The sequence below is a fragment of the Megalops cyprinoides genome, chromosome 4, assembly GCF_013368585.1.
Source record: "Megalops cyprinoides isolate fMegCyp1 chromosome 4, fMegCyp1.pri, whole genome shotgun sequence".
Lineage (NCBI taxonomy): Eukaryota > Metazoa > Chordata > Actinopteri > Elopiformes > Megalopidae > Megalops > Megalops cyprinoides.
In genome coordinates, this window is record NC_050586.1 from 14,884,339 (window position 1) to 14,905,983 (window position 21,645).

General features: G+C 45.7%; 1 protein-coding gene across 20 annotated transcripts in view; it reads right to left on the reverse strand.

Annotated features, from left to right (window-relative positions):
* Window positions 1–249: 249 nt before the first annotated feature.
* The window catches only part of LOC118776347 (calcium/calmodulin-dependent protein kinase type II subunit beta-like), a 56,035-nt gene continuing 34,639 nt past the window's right edge, over window positions 250–21,645 (reverse strand). For 7 of the 20 annotated variants that reach the window (XM_036526650.1, XM_036526648.1, XM_036526643.1 and 4 more), the window contains 7 exons: window positions 15,436–15,504; window positions 11,254–11,298; window positions 8,600–8,648; window positions 1,741–1,816; window positions 1,407–1,501; window positions 1,024–1,258; window positions 250–656 (listed from right to left, as the gene is read on the reverse strand). In XM_036526650.1, coding sequence (XP_036382543.1) covers window positions 1,026–1,258; window positions 1,407–1,501; window positions 1,741–1,816; window positions 8,600–8,648; window positions 11,254–11,298; window positions 15,436–15,504 — 567 coding nt within the window. In that variant the 3' untranslated portion in view covers window positions 250–656; window positions 1,024–1,025. Of the gene's footprint in view, window positions 657–987; window positions 1,259–1,406; window positions 1,502–1,740; window positions 1,817–4,803; window positions 4,963–5,645; window positions 5,784–6,926; window positions 7,026–8,599; window positions 8,649–11,253; window positions 11,299–15,435; window positions 15,505–21,645 lie in introns of all 20 variants that reach the window. The other 13 variants (XM_036526637.1, XM_036526640.1, XM_036526639.1 and 10 more) reach the window with 4 other exon arrangements.

Sequence of the window (21,645 nt, forward strand, 5' to 3'; positions counted from 1 at the left end):
GCACAATAAAAAACAGCCACTGTGAATACTGAAAAAAAGTCATGCTTTCTTAAAAAGAGAAAGAAAAAAGGATTTTCTGAAACTCTAGAAACCACTGGCATCAAGAATATGAATTATACAAATTACATATACAATTGCCATAGTGTAATAACATAATAATGATAACAATAGTAACAATAATAATAGTAATAATAATAATATATTTCGTTTGAAACTTTACATACTTATTTCAGAGTGCTTGTGCACTTTGACACAAAGCCAGCTGAGACTGGAGTGGGGATGGCAAGATAAAAAGCAGCAGAGGAAACCAACATTTTGAGGATTTAATACTGGAGTATTAACACCTTTTTCCCCTGATAAGATGCTAGTCACTGATGCTACTGCTGCTGTGAGTCCTGACGCAGGGGTAGGGCAACGCGTAAGAGCTGGTGAGGGCGGGGCTGGGTTGAGAAAACTCGATTTGTTGAATGCAGTAGCGAGGGCAGCCTGACAGGTGGCGGTAGTGGTACAGAGACGTGCATGCGGGTGAGGAAAGGTGCCCTGAGCGGGAGGGCCGGGTGCTGCTGGCTCAAAGCTATCCAACCCTGGACTTCTCCTCCCCTCCCTCCCTCTCTTCAGCTGGGCACTCTTGTCGGAAGTGTCCACTGCGGTTTCTCCTGGAACACAGGCATACCCAGGTGGAACATCAGAGACAGTCACACAGAAAGAGAGAGAGACACACACACACACACACACACACATAAACATGCAACTCAACACATCTGATAAATGCACTATGTTCTTGCTACAATCCTGTTCTGGGCTTCAAATAGGTCTATATATTTGCAGTTTTAAGATTACAAAATAGAGCTGCTCAAAGTTCTGTTACAAAAGATGCAGAACGAACTGCGGAAAACTGGTGTCATTTCACATGCATTTTACTGCGCAAACCTTCATTGTTACTGAGGGTAATGGCCATGTTTAGAGAGCTGTGTGCAGAGAGCATACTGTTTCAGTCCGTATGGTGGACTCAGTGGCCCGTACCCTCACTGGAGTGGCGCGGCCGGGGCGCCTGAGCAGTGGAAGTGGACGTTCTGCCACTTGGAGTCGCGGCGGTGCCACACGCGGGTCTCCTCCGATTGGCTGCTGCGTGGTCGGCCCTGCCCGTCCACGAACTGCGTGAGGCGGATGTAGGCGATGCAGGCGGCGTCCTCCCCGATCAGGTGCACGTGGGGGTTCAGGATGGTGGTGTGGATGGGCTTGCTGTTCTTGGACAGCACTGAGGAAAGGAAGAGAAGAAGGCAGGAAAGGAAAAGAGACTTGTATTACAGCAGTGAGGTAGAAGTACATGAATGTGCCATGAGTTTCACCCATCTCTACTGAACACAACTGCACCCCACCCTGTTGTCCTCTCTCAACGGTCTTACAATTCTCAAAGTAGAATCTGTGGAAGTCCATCCCCTCCACCAGGTTGCCCAAGGCCTCTGGTTCAAAGGAAGTCAGACCGGGATCACAGATCTTCCTGTTGAGAGAGACCACAGTCACCGCACTTCATGACATAACATAATGCTGCACAATGAGAGTCACATCAGGTGACACATAAAGGAGATGCGTATTATCACATAAAGGTGGCACTTGGGAACCGGGACCTCTCGGGCAAGGAGACAAAGGTTAAAAGTTGTCCTACTTGGTCCACTCCCACTCACACTATCTCTCAATCCCCCAACACTGACCCGCTATCCTGAATACTCAGTGACTCACGCGTAGGCTTCAAAGTCCCCATTGTTGACGGCTTCGATCAGCTGTTCTGTGATTTTGATGATCTCCTGTTTGCGTGCTGCCGAGGAAAAACCAAGGACAGAATCAACTCGGGCTGCCAGAGGTCAGCACACCAGAGAGGGCCACCAGCAAACACACTCACACACACACACACACACACACACACATACACACGCATGCAAACATTGTCACATATGCGCAAAACATTGTCCACATATATGTCATTGGATTAAGTGAGTGATAGGACACAAAGTCACACAGAAGGATTACACAAGTCAGACAGTGTCAGACAGACCGCAGACCGTGTGTACAAACAGTTCCTTGCAAATACTGGGACTGCAAGCAAAACATCTGGAAAAGCAATCGTGAGAAATGTGAGAAATTACATTACATTTCGTGAGAAATATAATGTCACTTTCCAATGCTCAGTGCACTGTTTTGCTCAGTTTTGTACCAGCTGTCAAACAGTGGTCGTTACAGCACCAGCGTGGTTACCTATCCTTTTATTCATACAGTACACAATGAAGCCATGGTCATCAGCCTACTGTGAAACAAATCCCATTTTGCATAAAACTCAGCATGAACCATATCCCCTGCCTTGGATTCTGCAATAGCTCAAAGGTTGAAGGTGCTTCTGCTTTTTTGTTCCACACTCTAATTAGCATAACTGGATCACCTTTTAGGCTGTGATTAATCCAGGTGAGCATATGCTCACGCTAATCAGTCACGGCCGATCCAGAGAGCCGAAAAATCTGCAGACACGCAATAACCGCGACAAATTCTCTTTGCCGTCAAAACATGTGCTTTACCCAAATAATTATGATCAAATTTTGAAATTGAAAAGAGTTATGAATGCATCCCTGTAGTATGCGCGATAACAGATATAAGCAGGCTGTTGGTGTGTTACCATGTTGCAACAATGACAATTCAAAAACCATTCCAAGAGGGCTGCCATCAATGGGCAGTGCAGCTCTGCGGATTCTAAACCAAAGTCATTAGCCGAGTGGATGGTCACCTCAAGGTCTTAAGGAGCTACTTACCTACTAACTCTACTTGCAGTCACTTTCTTTTGCATTTAACTTCTAGCATTTTTTCACTGAGCACTGACAGTGCAAGTAAGACTCCTGGGGCTATTTTGCGAGTACACATAAAATCAGCCAAAATAACACAAAAGTATAAAGACAAAGTCTGTGATTAGGTTTTACTTAAGCATATGTATACATAGCAGATAGTGGAGTTGTCTGCTGGGGTTAGAATCTAGATGGGGGGGAGTGAGACAAGAGAAGTGTGAGTTATGTTACTGTACTGTACTACTTTTCAAGAATGTGACCCTGCCCTGTTTAGCTGTCTGTAACATTCAGCGTATGTGCATAAAACAGTTCCACACAGACATTTCATCATGCACGTCTGAAACCCAGAAGAGGGTCCATTATTAGACTAGACCTTCTAATTAGCTCAATGACTACCTTTAACTGCTGCCCACACTGTAACACACCAGGGGGGAAAGTACACTGCAACACAGTGAGAAGAGACTTCTTTAGGCTTACCTGACAGCTTGTCATTCATGGTGATCAATCAAACCCTTCATTCATCCTATTTCCTATTTCTGTCAGTCTCCAGCCCTAACTTACATTCTCTTCTCGCTCTCTCCCTCCGCTCCAAACAAGCCCCACCAACCTCTGCCTGATGATCTGTCTGAGTAGGGGAGGGGTTACGAGTATGACATACCTGAAGTAAATGTCGCACAGTTTATATCTCAACTGGCATTAGAGGAGAGAAATCTACCCATGATTTCTCATGTCTTTCTCTTTCCTGTGACCCTGTTCCTAAGGGGTAACTCGCCTACCCCTGTTCATCTCTACCTTTTCCTTTCCTCTCCCATATAAACCATGTGCGGCTCGCTGACCTCAATGTTCTATTCCTGTCCCTCAGCTCAGATCAGATTTACCCCCCCCCCCCCCCCTTCCTGCTCCTCCCTCTCGCTACCGTCAAGGGCTTGGTTACTGTGAGAACTGAAGTCTCCACACCCTAATCTCTTTGCATCCTAGTCACTGTCGGGTCATCACACGCCACACTGCAGAGACACACACACATATACACACACACACACACATGCGCACATGACATCACTCTGCAGGGACACACACCACACTGAATCAGCAAATACAGAAACCACATTTGTAAGGACACACAAACAAGCCCACACTGTAGGGTCATGCATGCCCTCTGCTGACAAATCTCCCTGGCACAGTGCCTCATGCCAAGAAACTCATCCATCACTGTACATCTAGTAGGTCCTATTAATCAGCTTCCCTTCGTCTGAGCCACTGGGTCTCTGTCCATCTCCACGGCTACTGTGCCCTTCCAGCTGACCCAGTCTCACTTTAAGGAGTCTACTTTATGAGCACAACATTCTATCACCTACTAACCCTGTGCTAACCCACAGTAGCCCACACACTCTTCAGCTGTCATTCACACACCAGCTCTAGTCTTTCTGTCCTCCCAGTCCAGACCTCTTTCCTCATCCCTTTCAATGAAAAATCAACGCTAAATCCAATGCCTCAGATCAGTGAGAAAAATATCCGACAACATCAGCTGGTTTCCTTGCTAAATACTAACCACTGAAGCGCAAGACAACTGAACTTCGCACAATAACTCCACGCCAGGAGTCTTGTACACCTCACTTGACTGAAGTTTCAAATTCTGTGAGTGGCAACCTCCGGGCTATGCCTGCCCCTGTATGTGAAGCCATCTCAGCAAGCAAACACACTTTCACAGCAACTCTTTACTAATCTCACTGAGCTGAACTCTTCTGAGTATCCTGACTATATGGTATATTACAGAGGCTAGTGATTTAAGCATCCTTTAGAGTTGTGAAGTTAGTTTATCGGCTGAGTGACAGAGGTAAGCGCTGGAACACTGCTGGGAGGACACGGGGGCGGAGAGCTGGTGCTATGTGGGACACTCTTCATGTACACCCTTTATGACACTCTGCACCCCCTCCCAGTGGAGAACAGGTGGCCCCAGCCCTCACTCAGTACTCACTCTGCAGGGACAGAGAGGGGCTGGAGGGGGCCTGTGAAGGAGGGGGGGAGGAGTGGGGTGGGGGGGCAGCCGGCCGGGCAGGGGCGGGCACTGCCTCAGAGTCGGGCTGGGGGCCGGACCCCCGGCGAACACTGCTCACAATGTCAGTCAGGCGGGACACTGGATGGGGGGGGGAGGAAGCGGTGGGGGGGGGGGGGGGGGGGGGGGGCAGAAAAGGGAAAACAGAGAGATGAGAAATAAAGAAGCAAGTGACAAAAAAAAACGAAATAAGGATGTAGAGATGAAACCGAGGCAAACTCGACAGAGACACAGGCAACTGTGTGCACCTGACGCACACCCACAGGGGTAAGCCACAGCCATGTGTATGTCTACAGAAACTCCAACATCTTTTAAAATGTAGGAGGGACTATAGGTATTTCTGATGATCAATCCTACAGCCATGGATAACGACAGATCAGTTACCAGGCTTGCGGCTGCAGGGATCAAAAGCCTGCTGATATGAATGTAAGTGGGAGGAGTCAGGTGGCCTCTATCTCTCTCTGCTCTCTCTCAGTGAGTGCTGCAGTGTGGCACAGTGGGTCAAATAATGGATGGAGCAGTGTCACTGTACCCTTGAGCAAAGCATTTAACCTGAAATGATTCAGTTAATATCTAGCTCTATAATCACAGAATAAGTTAAACATAAGCTACTCAAGGGTGGATATGGCAGTCTGCAATGCAAGTCAATTATAAATAATAATAAGTATGAATTATGTTTTGTCTCTCCTTAGTGAGAGAATAGTGGATTTCTGAGCTGCGTCTTTACTCTCGTGAAGGAGAGGGCTGTTCTGGGCTGTACTTACTCTGCATTGGAACGACAGGGGTTTGGGGGGGAGAGGGGGAAGACAAGGCGGCTGGGGGGTTGCTTGCTCCCCCCTCACTGTCTGAAACGGGTCCTGAGCCCCTGCGCACACAGCCCAGGAGGTCTGTCAGCTTGGAGGCTGGGGTATGAGGGTGGGGGGATACAGGCCAATGAGGACACAGAGATCATCAGGATGGGGGTGGGAAAACCAGAGAAAGCACAACAGCACCAAGATACAAATCGGAGAGAAATTTAAAGCCCTTTGTGGAGTGTCTGAGCAAAGACTAGGGCACGGATTCATATCCAGTGGAAAATTTGGTCAAGCAAAGTTCTGTTCAATGAAATATTTTCCTCATGTTCCTTGTAGGCCTGTGTCTTGTATAGCATCTCTATCTGAGTGTAATCGCCCCTGTGTTTTGAGTTCATTCACAAATTAACAAATCTGTAATTTGCAGTTTAGACACAGTTTGATTCGTTAAAAGAAAAATAATTTTTTAAAATGAGATATGAATTATCAATAATATCTAAACCTGCACCATGTTCCCTCCTAGAGCTCAATGTTACTAGTTCTAAAGCAGAGGTATCCTGCCGCAGCCAAATTTTGTCCTACCATTTCACATATAGCCATAGGGTGGCAGAAGGGAGCTAACACAGAAACAGCATGATTAGTACTGAGATTATGCCAGCACCGTAGGTGAGTTTATGTAGAATTCACATCTGGAGAACAGTCTACGGAACCATCCAAGAGATGCAAATTTGTCACCAGGGCCTCTGACAGCTACGGCAGTCTTCTCCCTGCTGTTTGAAATGCCAACAGGTGATGTGTAGTGATCTGCTTATATGTATCCTCAACACTTCCTGCATTTATTTGAGGATCGACTATGCGGAAAATTTGTATGGTGTTTGTTTAACTGTACATTTTCTTCCATATTCTTCAAGTGTCAAGCGGGAATCAACAAACAAAATGATGCCAATTGTACTGGAATAACAGTTTTCTCTCTCTAAACTATTTTCTCAGTTGGTTTAAACACAACACCAAAGGGTTAAAGGCTGTTGCTTTGATTATTATTGAAATAAGTTAATAGAGGGAGCAACACTATTTTCAGGATTGAGTGAGAGTGGTTTATGCATGCGTATATACCCACAGAACATACAGTAATACCTTCCAGCAGTGGCCGGATTTAAGGGCGTGCACACACACTGTTGAGTGGGCGTGCCAGGGGCGTGTGAGTATGGCAGTACGGTTAGGCAGTACTGAGCATGTGCAAACACGCTCACTTACAGTAGACGGCCGGGGGCGGGGCTTGTGGTGATTGGACGGCCTCTGGCTGAGAGCTGGTGCTGGACTGGGTCTTAACTGAGCTGCTATCTAGGCTTTTCCCTGCGCAACCCCGCAGCAGGGAGAGGCCGAAGGGAGAAATGAGGGGAAAGGAAGCACAGCGTGAAAAAAAGGAAGATAAGAGAACGACGCAAAGAATGGACGGTCTGAGGAGAGGTGTGAACGGAGAGAGGGCTGGGGTGAGTGGGCGTGGTCAGGCTGGGACCGCAGCGGGGAGAGGACGGCTCTCTCTCCCTTGGGTTCATCTTACATCCTCCTTCTGCATCAAGACCAGTGCACTGTAAATATCTCCTCAATATAAATATCTTCCTGTGCAACTTTAGGAGCTGCCATGTTTGAATTTAGATATTATATTTATGTCTCAGTTACATTTTAAAACATGACCACGTATGTGTAACATTATATCCAACTGACCATTTCACAGATTGTGAGACTAAAATATGCACAAATATACATAAATATTGATGAAATTTGCTTCCGGGGTCAAAATATTTTTCATCTGGCTGTGTATCTAGGTTTGTAGTACTTTTTAATCACAGAAGTTAAGAAAATCAGACATTCATAACTGAAATAACATTATACTGAATCTTGATTTGTTGGTTTAATAATACGCTAACTATACATTATGTAAATGTCACCGAGAATTATGACCTCACCACTATTAACTGTGATGATAACTGCAGTGGGGTCAGGAAGATATTTACACATCGTTGGCACAAAAACAGCACCTTTAATTTAATTTTTCACAGGATGAAATAGCACGCGCAGAGCAGTGCCCTTACAGAACACATTTTAGCCCCAAATACACCATCCCTAAAGATGTCAACAGCGCCGCTCTAGTGAGACACAAAATTCCAGTCAAGATCATAATGAAAACCCCTGAGCACCAAACAGTACGTCATGACAGAAGAGTAAATACCAGCGTGACTGCAGAAATGACTCCACTGAGGAACAATTCATTCCCTCAGCCCAATAAACCGACACACAGCACATAAACACACACACACAGCAACACACCCGCACACACTTTCAAACAGCAGGCTGGCCCCTCACCTGTTCCTTAGCCCCTTTGCTGCATTGCACCACCAAGTTTTTTCCCACCTTTCAAAACGGTGTTATAAATATGGTTTTAACTGACTCTCGCGGTCTTGTTTCCTCACATCGCTAAAAATACACCCAAGGTGCCCTTCCAGTAATCCTGAGTCCATCTCCGTGGGGAGAGAGCCGTGTGCTCGTGTTCAGCTCTCTCAGAGTTCAGGAAATGTACAGATTCTACCAGGAATCCAGCCTGCGGACTCTCAGTACTCCAGAGAAACACTACACTTGCTTGGAAAGGTTTAACTGGAAAGAAACAGTGCAAATCAAGTAGAGTTATTAGGTGTTGGGTGTGTTGGCCCTGACCAGTGCCACCATGTGTGTGATGGAAAATCAGATCTCATATGCGTGAATGCACAGTATGTACAGTATGCATGAGTGTTACACTACATACTGCTGATGGTGCACAAAGCAGTATGTTACAGACCACACGCCAGTTTGTTGTATTTCCAAGTGATGGATGGGTTTTGCCTGGCACCTGTGCAGTGCCCTTGTTCGTGCAGGGACCAGGGAGGGCTCACCTCTCACGTCCTCATCCTCGATAGTGGTGTTGCTACTGTCTGAGGACTCCTGTCGACAGAGAAAACAAACCTGTCAGTGACAGTTAACGATGGCGCACAGCACACACACATATGCACAAACAGACATACACACTGCTGCGCAATACATAATGTGTGCACACCGGCAAAGCCCTATAGATGCCTAAACACCAAAACACACAGGGCCTTACAAAATTACCAGCTAAATGATATACAAAGAAAACAAACCACCATTGCCACCATCGGGGAGAGTGAAAGTTTATACGCTGACAGTATTCTCTCCTCTACCAGTATTTTAAGCGACAGACACACTTCACAAGGACTGGTACTAGGCTGGGCGATGGAAGCACTCATGAGCTCGAGGGGGAAGCTGGGGTGATATTAGGGTTACCACCACAACCAACCAATCAGCACAGAGATACACAGGGATTTCACGTCAGCTGGGCTACTGGAGATGCCTTTATGCAAGCACTATCCAGCCAGCAGTTCCAGCACAGTATCACACAGTGTCGTCACATTGTTTGCAGCAGTACTGCCCTGCAATGGCCCCCTCCCGTTTCTGTTTTCTCCCATATCCATTATTTCTTTCATGACTCATACAATCAGTCTATGGGAGTAATATAGCTACATTCTGCCGGAAACATTACTATTTGAAAAACTAATTTAAAATCATGTTTCCACTTCCTTATTTCAACTGTTTGTTGACGTACCCTTGCTTAAATAAATAGATATCAATATTAAATTAAGCAGAAGGAGATCAGATTTTTTTCAAACAACCATCTATTATCTTTTCAGCTGAATTCACTGGAAAGGAGTATCCTTTTCATTTAACAGCTATGTGGGCATTTTAACAATTTAACCATAAAATACCCCATTCTAAACAATAGGGGGAAAATGACAGCCATCTGTATGACCTCACTTGGACCCTGTGCAATGATAAAGCCACAGAGACGGCTACCTGTGCACTGGAGAGAACATAATGCTGCATAAAGGTCAGGTCAGCGTGTAGCAGCAAGCTTGCCCTACCAAAAATGTTTGATAGGGCAGGTTGATGCTCTATTTGGATGCTGCGGTACAATGGAGAAATCATTAGACACAACGTCCTGCCTCGTTTTTTGAAGGAGCGTACCACCCCCACACACTTTACACCATTTATCTCCCAGGCTTGGAGGTGGTCTGGCTGTCGGCACAGCTGCACCTCTGCCTTGACTGCAGCCCCTCTGTCTGGATGTTACTTTCAACAGGGAGCGAGCGGTGGGGGGTGGGGGGGGGCAGACAAAACAGAGAGAACAGCAAGCAGACAAATATCCACTCCAGTACGAGGCTGGGGGCCTCTGTGCTTGGAGCATGTGGAGATAAACAGGGATTTGGGTGGAGTTGTAAGAGAGGAAACAGAGATTGGGGGAGGGGGGGGGGTGGTCAGTGAGGAAATGATGGGGTGAATGTGTTGGGAGAGAGAGAAGAGAGATGGAGGAGAGTGGCAGAGCGGCAGACAGAGGGAGAGGTGCCCCCCACATCATTCGAGCAATCGTTTTTTGAAGGAATGAATCCTTTGAAGTAACTGCCCCACACTTCAAATCAGCAGAAACTGATGGATAGAGATATGCACACACACACACACACACTCAAACACACCAATTCACATGCATGCTGTGTAGCTCAAGGGCGTGACTGCATTTTGCCAGGAGCTGAATTACCACAGCTTTGAGCAGCTGCACATTTCCATCTGACCACATGGTGACACTGTTTTACACTGATGATCCATTGGCAGACATATCCTATCATCAAAACAAGACCCTTGAAGTTCAGCGACTGAAAAAACACTGTTCTCACTATCACTAATATTAACTGATTTCAGCTTTAAAGAGCTGGTCATAAACACAATGAACAGACGTTGTATAGGCTTCAAATGAGCAATTATCAAACCTAGTTATTGCCAAATTACTAATTTATTAAAGAACAGCAGAGGACCATAATCAGTTATGGGTGACTTGTTCAACTGAAAACAAAACAAGTCATGACTGAATCTGTGCTGAAAAGACATTCTGAACCAGAAATAGGCCTGGAGTCTTTGCAGTCATTTACACTGGTAAGCTTCAGACTAATACAACTTAAATAAAAATTTGAAAAGGTAGTTTGACTTCACACCATTTCATGTATTCCGCTAACCGGAGTTCTTATATGGCCAGTGTGGTACGTGCTTTATCAGGAACATTGAAAATCTCTTTACATCGCAGTGCCAGGAGACTGTTGAGGAGACTTCCACAAAACACTGGACTTTATTGAAAACACAAGTCTTTTCCTGACTGCAACTATATTGATACATAATAGCATAATACTAAATTGAACATCATCATTCACAGACACACACACGTGTACACGAGTGCTAACAAGCTCACACACACAGACTCATGTGCACACACACACACACACACACAATCACTGTCTGCCATGAGCTGATGGATAAACTTGGAGCAGTGCAGACAAAAGTGTGTACCTGCTAATAGACACACACATACACACACAGGCCCGTTTGATGACCCAGGCCACTGGCAGCCTCACTGAGGTGCGGGGGTGGGAGGGTAGGGGTGGTGAGCGCAGAGGGTGAGAGAGGGAGGGAAGGGAGCAGGATGTACCTTGATCCCATCCACTGGGTTATGGATAACAGTGGTCTGAGGTTCCTAGAGAGAGAGAGAGAGGAGAGAGAGAGAGAGAGAGAGAGAGAGAGAGAGAGAGAGAGAGCAAGAAAAGTGTGTGTGTGGGGTGGGGATGAGAGATGGCAAGAATGGCAGATATAAGAAAATAGATCACAGGAGAGGATCGCAGAGAGAGATGGAGAAAGAGCAAGAAGAGAGAGAGGAACAGTTACATTTGAAGGAATAGGAATAAAGATTTTCTCCAGCGGTAAGTTTAGGGAGTTGGGGTGGGGTGATTATAATATCGTGTGGACGCCTGAAAAAAAAAAAAAAAAAAACACAAGTCTGATCAGTGAAACACGGCTAAAAGGTAGTAAACCGCCGATGTGAGCCATTGTTAATAGTGCTGCCTCTTACCGCAGGAACACACACTCTATGACACACACAGCAGCAAACTACCAACACAGTCCCGCAGACCTGCGCAGAGGTTTGCATAGCATAGCGAGGTTCCACCCTGCAAAAGCTCAGGACCTCCCTGGATCCACGTGAAAGCTTCACATCACAGCACACCTCTGTTAGCATATGAAGTGAGGAAAGCTGCATACGCCCTAACAGTTTGTGCACGGAGAGACAGGCCTCCCTCACTTGGTGGGGCTCCTGGGTTTGGGTTTGCCTAAAGCGGCGACGCTAAAGATGACTACGGCTTGTTTTTCAAGGGGCAGCCCTTCTTACTCCCATGAGAGCCATCTCCAGGACTTGATGATGCGAATAAATTACAGCAGAACTTCCAGAGACACTAAGAGTTGCTTACCCCAAACAGGATCACTATCACCACACTTTGTGCTCAGTGCGGAACCCTTAGTCAGCAGAATGTCAGAGAGCATTACTCACGTGATGAGTGTGTGTGTGTGTGTGTGTGTGTGCGAGAGAGAGTGAAGTGCAATATTTATGTCTGAAACAAGCGCACCAATTATTAAGGACCCTCCCTCCAGGCTCCTGTCACTGGAACTGTTCTGCAGGCTATAAAGTGACAATAAATCTGATTCATGCAGTTTTAATGAGAACCAAGTCACTGGTGCGCTGTGTATTAATAATAGATATGTGAGGCCCTCTTCGACTGCAGGCAGCGCAGTGCTGGATATAGCCAGAGAATTGATGCTCCGGGGCCTGCTCACAGAGTGTGGAGCTACAGAGCCGGCTGCGCACGTCACAGAGCGCTGATTCACCTGGCACCTGTCCTGTAGACACACCTGAATCTCAGGCTCTAAGCTCACTCTCAATCACTGCTCTCTATTGCCTGCATGGCTTCATTCGCGAAACACCCAGCCAAGGTTCACCTCGGGGGCAGGTAAACCTGGGGCTGAATTCGAATGTGAGGGACATTCGAGAGACCTGCTCATGTTACCGGCAGGGGGGTTGGTCTCCTGTGCCTGTGGTGTGCTGACCCTACTCCCACCCCCTGTCCCAGGGTTATCTACAGAATAACGGAAAGCTGCTCCAGTGATCCCGCTATTCAGGGCACTGCCTGCACCCAGGGCCCTCAGTCTCATTACACACTAATTACTGTGACTCGGAGGATGAGACGGGGGCCGCCCACAGTTACTCATCGCTCCCCATCTTCAGAGTCAGTGAGCCGCTCAGTAATGCAGCGCTGGCTGTGAAGCCTTCTCTGATTGGTTGCCTGAGAGCCAGCGGAGGCCACAGTGGCGCTGGATCAATGCGCATCGCCAGGAACCCCACCGCCTCCCCACGCGATGATCTCACCTGCACTGCAGGAGCTATACGGCATTTCTGTGTGGTATCCTTTATTGCGTGGGTATGCTTAATCCTGCCGTTTCCTGAAAGCAACACACGCACCACCAGACCACCTCAAATGAGCCAATAACATTTTCCATCAAACCAAAGTTTCCATTTTCTTTTCAGTTTGTTTTCTCTTTTCCAGCCAATGAAGCTAACCAGACCCCCAGACAGAGTGCCATTTCTTGCATCATTTCCTGATTTTATTGGGACCCAAAGTTAATGATTTAAAAGCACCACCATGTATCTAATGCATTCTGCCAATGGCTCCGTCAGAAATGTCACTCGATACATTTCACAGCACTCCCCTGCGGTTTCACTGATCTCCCAGGAAGTAACATGCTCCAATCACCAATCGCCAGCCAGCTGTCTTTTGCATAACAGTGATATCATCACCATGACAACTATTGCCCAGGGCAACAACTACGGCTACTGACAGCAACAGTTTTCTGATGCGAGACACACCTGGGGTCTGAGGATCCAGGGAAGGATGGCAACGACAAATCTGTTCTGCATAAATGATTAAAACGTCATCTGGTAACAGCCTTCATCGATGACCCACTCCTCCACAAAGGACGTCAATTCTTCATTAGTTCATAAAGCATACTAACTGAGAGGCTTTTGTCATTGATTTTGCAAATCGTTCTCTCATTTCAGTGTGACTGGTTCTGTGACTCTTTTCCACTGGGCTGTAGGATCCTGCTGCATTCTGCAGGAAAGACAGGCCCTGGCACTGCAGTAATGCACCTGTAGGAGCCCCCCCCCGATCCCCCCGCCCCCTCCCCACCCTCTGAATCTTTCCAGCTACCTCCTGACTGAACCTATCTCACAACCCCTACCAGCACAGACAGAAGTACTGCGGAATCCACCATGCAGTCAGGGAGTGGGAAACACAGTCCACAGAACTGAATACATTACAACCACGTCATGTCTAAGCCCAGGCCAAATGACGCACCCGACTGCTTCCAGCAAATAATTACCCAGGACTCATCTGTGTTAATCTGTGTGCACTGTCGGTCTGCTGTCTGCAATTAGAGAGCAGTTGGTGGTTATCTTTAAGCCAGGCCATTCGGTACTTGCATGGTGATCTTTCTTTGGCTATGTGTATCACTCCCATGCACAGAGCAACATGGCCACCGTGATATAAATCCAGCTCAGGAGTGCTACAGCGGGGCACTCACTCACAAAGCCCCTCTGAGGCACAGATGACTAACTGACTCTAGTTAGAAGTGTTAGGCAGCAGAGTATCAGCAGGGAAACAACAGCAGATTATATTTGCACCAACCGGACGTGTTTGTCAAATGATGTCTGCCTTTGAAAGGAGACACATATAGAAGTATACACACACACGCACGCACAGACCCATACATATATCTCCACAGAGGCACACTGCAGAGTGACACAGGAGTATGAGTGTGTGTAGAGGAGTGGAGTGGGGAGGGGGGGGGGGGGGGGTTATGGGTCATATGAAAACACAGAGCACGGCCTCTTTAAATTTCCTCCTTATTCCCCCTTCAGGGGTGTGGAACTCGATCTGCTCCGCTGTGACCGGCGCGGACGCATGCACTCACGCATAGCACTGAAGGGCAACTGTGAGGGGCCCTAAAAATACGGTGATATACGGCTCCACGTGTTGCTGTGACTGTCCGTGTCCAAGTGCCTGTCATTTTTTCCTTTTCCCTGCTAACTTCCTGAAAGCTCCAAGCCCTTAACAACACCTTCACTTAAGCAAACAGAACATTTGCGCTATAGAGTAACAACCGCTGGAAGGCATTTATCACCCGAGCAACAAAAATAAAAGCAATAAACATAAAAGTAAATGCTCTAAATTCTAATACAGCTATGCATTGAAGTTCAAGAGTAAACCTTTTTATAACCTTGTGATCTAGTTGCTTGTCTACCATAATGTGTGAAAATGGAAACAATAACATCTCTTGGATGAAGACATCAAGTTAACTCCCCAGAGAGATGGTATGCTGCACACCCCTGGCAAGATGTGCACTCTTTTTGCTTTATAGCGTGTGCCTACATGTGCATAGAATTAAAAAAAAAACACAGGGATAGGAAAATTATGATGGCCTGTCACACGGAGAGCAGATGGAGCTGGCCTGACTGTGCTGACTGTACGGTGGGCTATGCTGTTAGCCAGCAGCTGTTCGGATGATTGAGTGACGCAGACAGGCAGTCTAATGACAAGTGCTCTACAAGGGAAGACACACAGACAGAGACACACAGAGAAAAAAAGAGAGAGGAGGAAAGAGAAGGAGAGAGAGAAAGAGAAAAAGAGGAACATACCAGAGGAGAATGACAGAACAAGAGAGAGATAAAGAGGTAAATACAGAGTATGAGAAGGACAGAAAGAAAGAGAGATAAAGAGGTAAATACCAGAGCAGGAGAGGGGATGTTTCCTTTGGGACTGGTGACTATGCTGTTTTTCGTGCTGTTTGACTGCGGCTGTGCAGGAAACACAACACAGTGTTAGAGTGAGTCAACTCGTACGATGGAGGGAAAGAACAGGACACATTTGGCTACGACACTTTGTGAGGAAAGGTTACATCTCTATGACTCAATCAAGGTCTGGCCAATCAGAGTCCGGGAAAAGGCTGCCAAAGTTTTAGGTGTTTAACCTCTGAAAAGAGTGATTCTTTTCTACACTTAGCAGATGTTCATATTCTGAACATGCCCCAATTTACCAATATAATTCTTTTGACAAGAAAACAAAAAAAATCACTCAATATGAAACTAGTCAGTTTAGATGCATTTATTCAACAACACAGTCCTTGATATATCAGTCAGAATAAGTAGTGACATTGCACTACTTTGTTAATTGATCAGAGCCTGTCCTATAATATTTCCAATAGCTCCCATTGACCTGATCAAGGCTATACACTTGATTGGCCTGACCAATAAGAAAAGGACCACGTCTGTGACAGTAACGGGGGTAGACAGTGCATCAGTGACATCAGACAAGGTATACAGAGGAAACCATGTAAAGGACAGGCAGAGAGAAGTCTTGGCCTAGGAAAAATAGCACTGAGGCACCTATTGCCCCCCCCCCCCCCCCCAGGACAAAATAAAACCAAAAGTTTACAGTATATAAATTACATAGTAAGAAAGAGCGAGATCAACACTAAACCAGCGATGACACATGCACAAACAGGCACAACCACATCTGCGAAGCAACGCATCACATCATCACATCTAAGAAGCCGTCACACACATACGGCACACACACACCTGCACACACACACAGAGGTCAGTTTTGTGTTTCCTCAATGATTTAGGAGAGGGGGTGATGTCCACCGTTACTGGTCCCGACTCATTTCATTCACTCTGGTACAGACAGACCTCACAAAATCTTACAGAATTAGGTAATCCAGTCTGAAGTGGAGCACACCTACACAATGACGGTTGCCTATGTAAGGACAGAGGGCAGCAAAGTGAGGTATCAGCTGCCTGAGGGTTCAAAAGGAAGCTCTGAATAACACAGATTTGTCGAATTACCTAACAGGAAATGTCTCTCTCCCTGACTCATCAGATGAGTCCATCCAGAGCAAGTACGGAGACGGCCAACGCATTAAACCTTCAGAATAAAAATCACCACACTTCCCAGTCTGACAGGACACCTCATTGGTGAGCCCAACACAGAGCCTGTTCTAATTTCATTTACTGTTCATTGGCAGTATCTGTAGCCTAGATGAATGGTTGATACATTTCACAGCAATATACAAAGACAAAATCAAATTCTGAAAGTAAACAACTGCCATTGATTGAACACTGCTCGGGCATGAATGAGTATTGAGGCATACAGGAGACTGCAATCCCATATGACTGCAACTATAAAACTGCCAATTAGAAGTGAGAATAGAATACACAGTTCAAACCACCAATGTCATCATGTTTCACCAAGGTGTAAATGTCTGCAGGGGTGATAATATTTCAGGTTTAAATTTCAAGCAGGAAATGAAGTCATATTTCTCACACATTTAAAGAGTGCCAGTACTACAATATCCTTATATCAGGAATATAAAAGCCAGTATGTGGATTGGCACATCTATTTTTCTTTTATGCTACATCACAACCAAAGAATACATTTGTGATTAATTATGATTAAGTTTAATTAAGATTAAGTATGATTAATTACTTTAACCAATTATGCAAACTGTACTGATGAAAAACAGCATAACCAGCACACAAATGTCCCTCCAGGAGATGAGTTGGACTGCCATGGCTCACATGGTTAAGATGTGATTAACCATATGGACATGTCTAGAAAGCTCCCAATGTATTCAGCTTGTAAGTGCAGCAGGCGGATCTCCCAGGTCATACAGGAAGATCAAAGTAGGCAGCTCACAGTTGGGCTGAATATAACATACTTCACTTTCACCAGAAAAATCACTACATCAAGACACTAGGTAGATCTTGGTCATCCATGATGCTTAACTCTATACATTGTCCTTCAAAGCAGAGGTCTTCAAAGCACTTGATCCCCAGGGGCCGGTGGATTGGGACTGGAAGATCTTGTATATACAGTTGGTATAAAAATGTCCAACACTGTAAAACTACCTAAACTACAAAATGGTCGCTGTTGGTTGTCTGACATCCTCATTTCAAATGGAAAGTTTTATTGATGAGGGAATGGGGTGAAGACACCAGGACACAAGGATGACTACTTAGCTTAGCTTTGCATAAAATGCACACCAGACCTTATACCCTCATAACAGACCAAGACTAATCCATTTTGTGGTAGGCCCAGCCTCAGTGGACACTTCAGACAGGCTTAAATTTGGACTTATGACTACTGACATTTGGGTGGGTTGCCAGATTTGTTTGATAAAAAACCCTGAATTCCACATTTTGATTGATTTCACTGCACAGTACAGACAAAAGTGGGGACCTGTAGAATCTCAACTGGAGAAATGCAAGGAAAAAAGAAATTTCATTTTGACAGCTCCTGTCAACACTACCAATATACTTACCCATTTCTTCCAAAGTAAAAACACCAAGACAAGTGGGGAAAAAAGAAAAGCCTAGGAAATATCAAGGCAAACCGAGGGCAGACAGAGATAAAGAGGAGAATGGCGTTCTGCATGAGTGAAACCCACAGAGGAAATGAAGAGGAGGCTGGGATTAAAATGACATGCTCACCATGTACTGAACGGTAGAGCTTGATTTCCGTTTCTGGCCCAGGCCATGGGGGATGGAGAGGGAGAGAGAATGAGACAGGTGAATGGCATGTAGAAATGTTGAAATACAAGCCTGGACTTCAGTACTTTTCCAAGTTGTGGGTAATTGGCAATACAGAGTTTTATGCTTTCTTTCTTGTGTCATAATGGGAGTCCAGGAGGACAGACACAAGCAGAGGTCTGGACAGGATGTGTTTTGGGGCTAGTATGAATGACACAGGGGTTATAAAGATGTAACAATAAACAAATTAATTTTGAAAATTTAAAAATTTAAACAGTAATAAGTGCCACTTCCCCTTGTTCAATCTGTGACCAGATTGATAACTCTAAAGTCTGGGGACTGTAGAGTGCTGGGGACTTTACTTGACAGGGATGACTAGAAAGACGCTGTGGGGATATCAGAGTGCTGATGTTGATGACAGGGATAATGATGATGATGGTATCAAAGTTTTGAGGCTGGTGATGTCAGAACGAGAACCAATCAGTCTTTATCTGATTACATCACATGATCACACACGCACACACACCAGTTTCAGTTCTATCCTTAAACAGCCTCTCCCCAAAGCAGCACACGAGGTCAAATATCTCAGCAAGGATGACGGGGCTGGCAATAATATTGATCACCTTATACTTTAAAATACTTTTCCAATTAGTACGCCAGGGCTTTCAACAAGCCTTTAGAGAGACTAATGTTAACGTCATCGCTTTTTTTTTGGCCTGGTATACACAGATGAACCGTAGTAGCACAAGAAAATGCAAAGATCACTATGTGTAAACAACCACCTGCACCTTAAAATTATATATGCGCAAGTAACTGACAAAATGGAAAACAATCAAACAGTGAGCGTAACAGTGCTGGCGTGTGTATAATGCTCAGGCATATGTACAAGTGAAGTGATCTGCAGCATAAGCCTGTGAGCTTGTGCATTATAGACATGGAAGGACAGAGAGAGAGAGAGAGAAAGAGAGCGAGATAGAGGGAGAGAGTGGAAAATAAATACAATTTTTAAAATGTCAGAATGCGGGTACGCAGGGAGCCTGTTGCTAGGCGATGAGCGAGGTGCAGTGGAAGTGTCTATTTCTGTCTCAGAGTTTCCAGGGTTCAGACTCACAGCTATTCCTGGAACTGGAGTCACATTCCCAGCTGAACTGGTACACACACACACACACACACACACACACTCACACACACACTCACAGAGTTAGGTAAGAGTTGTGTGTGTGCGCTGAAGACAGGGATGGACAGAGATACCAAAAGATTACTCTTGTGCAGATACGCAGAGGTGAAGTGGCACGGAGACAGAGAGGAAAGGGAGAGAAGAGAGTGGCAGAAAATGAGGGATGAGCAGTTGCAATGACAAAAGACAGATAGTGAAGACGTGAAACTGACAGGAAACGAGAGGAAATGAGAAGAGCGGCAAATTCACTCGAGAACAGAATATTGAAAACGTGAAAAGGAGAGCAGCTGGAATACAGTGAAGTGCCTCGTCCGGCGATGCCACTCCATGTCAATACCGTCTTCAGCCTTTGCAAGAGCTCAGATACACAGCACAGCAATTGTGCCACCTCATAAGAACAATGGATTACACCTTATATAACAACAACCTTAAAATGCATGTAATAATTATAAGCACAGATCTAAGACAATTCAGTCTTCAGGGTTTTCCGTACACTATTTACTGTACAACAAGATGTCTTCATATAATACTTATATTGTACTAATATGAGTCATTACACCGGTACATGGTTGGAAACAAGAATCCCTCTGCACAGTAGTCTGGTGCTGGCGCATGATTCAGCACCATCTCCTAATAAGACAACGCACTAATGCAGTTTGCCCGGGAGCAGTAGGATCCCAGGGCTCTGCGCTGAGACTGAACGCCCGCATCTCAATCCAGGTCAGCCTCTTCACTATGGCCCCTGCGTCTCCTACACTCAGCAGGCTCACAAAAATAAAACGCCCACATTTATTTCCGCCGCGAAAAAGACACCAGAATGTGTCGTTCTCACCGCGGAACGGTGTGGGGGCTGGTTTCAACAGACGGATCTCAGCAATATCCTCTCCTCCCTGGAAAATTTGATTGAACACTCCGTGGGGGGACGGTGGTGGTGGTGGTGGTGGTGGTGGGGGGGGGGGGTGACACAAAGGCTTGACTACACCAGCAAAAGCGACCAAGTTAAAAATACCCAAACTTTACAAACGGTCAAGGGTTTTCAACTGTGCAGCGTAATGCTGCTTCTGCTTCGCGTTCTGAAGTACTGCGTGGTGAACGATTACGCAAGGTGTGATGAATCATTTCAATGTGCAAGGCTGGAGAGGATTAATTCTCATATCATGCCATGTGATGACGAACCTGCTATAAAACAGAGCTCAGGCAACCAGCACCCTCTGATTGGGGCAATCTACACCTTCAATGAAATCTAAACCTTCAATTTAGAGCAGTCCCTGCTCTAAATTCTCCTTGAGAGACGTTATTAAATACTGCTAGTTTTCTTAGGGCTGTGCAGGCTCTCTCATTTGCCCATAACACATGCTAATAAAATGAAAAACATCAGAATATGTCCTTGATGATCTCGAGCATCTGGCTGATGTCTTTTACACTACAGGTTTTGCATGAATCTTGTAACACTCGTTAAAGTTCCTTTCGCAGCAAAATTGCCAGCACTGACATACTGCTACTGACAAACGGCTCACAGTTTTATGTAAAATAGATCTGATGCTTCAGACGTGGTGACTTTTAAACTCTTTGACATTAATGGGCATAGTGTGTACAGAAAAGCACATCTAGTTTGGAGTGGTTTGGAGATAAAGCTGAGTTAGTCAGGCAACTTTGTACAAGGTGTAATATAATCACTTATAAATGCTGGAATATCTCCACTTTCATTATCAGGACAGATACCAAGAAGCTGCCATAAAATTAGTTGAAATAAATCAATAAAAAAGCTGCTACTCCTTTAAAGTGACATAAAGATCAATGCAGTGTCTGGGAAGTGGAAAAATGAGGAAAAATACTGGAGGCAGGTGCAGTAAGAAAATCAGCTACAGTCACTGCGGGAAGCAATGTGTTTCCCCATTACTGTGGGATTTGAGATCCATATGCCATGAAGGCTCCAGATCTCCCTCCGCAGAGCCTGTACCCAGGATGCCTGCTGGCACATACGCGGCCTGAAATGCAGTTTTGCGAAAGGGAGACGTACAGAATAGTGACCAGTGCCATTCAATTAATGAGAGTCCCCAGAGCTAGAGACCAAGTTTGGAGGGTTAACAGACTCTCTGGCAATTCAGACTTCCACCTCAGCGTCCAGAATATAGCGGTGAACACACAAGTGGCCACCCCAGCCCCAGGGGGGAGGAGGCGGCAGGTGCTGTCTTGCTTTTTTGTGAACACGCAAAAGTTAGCATGCTGAC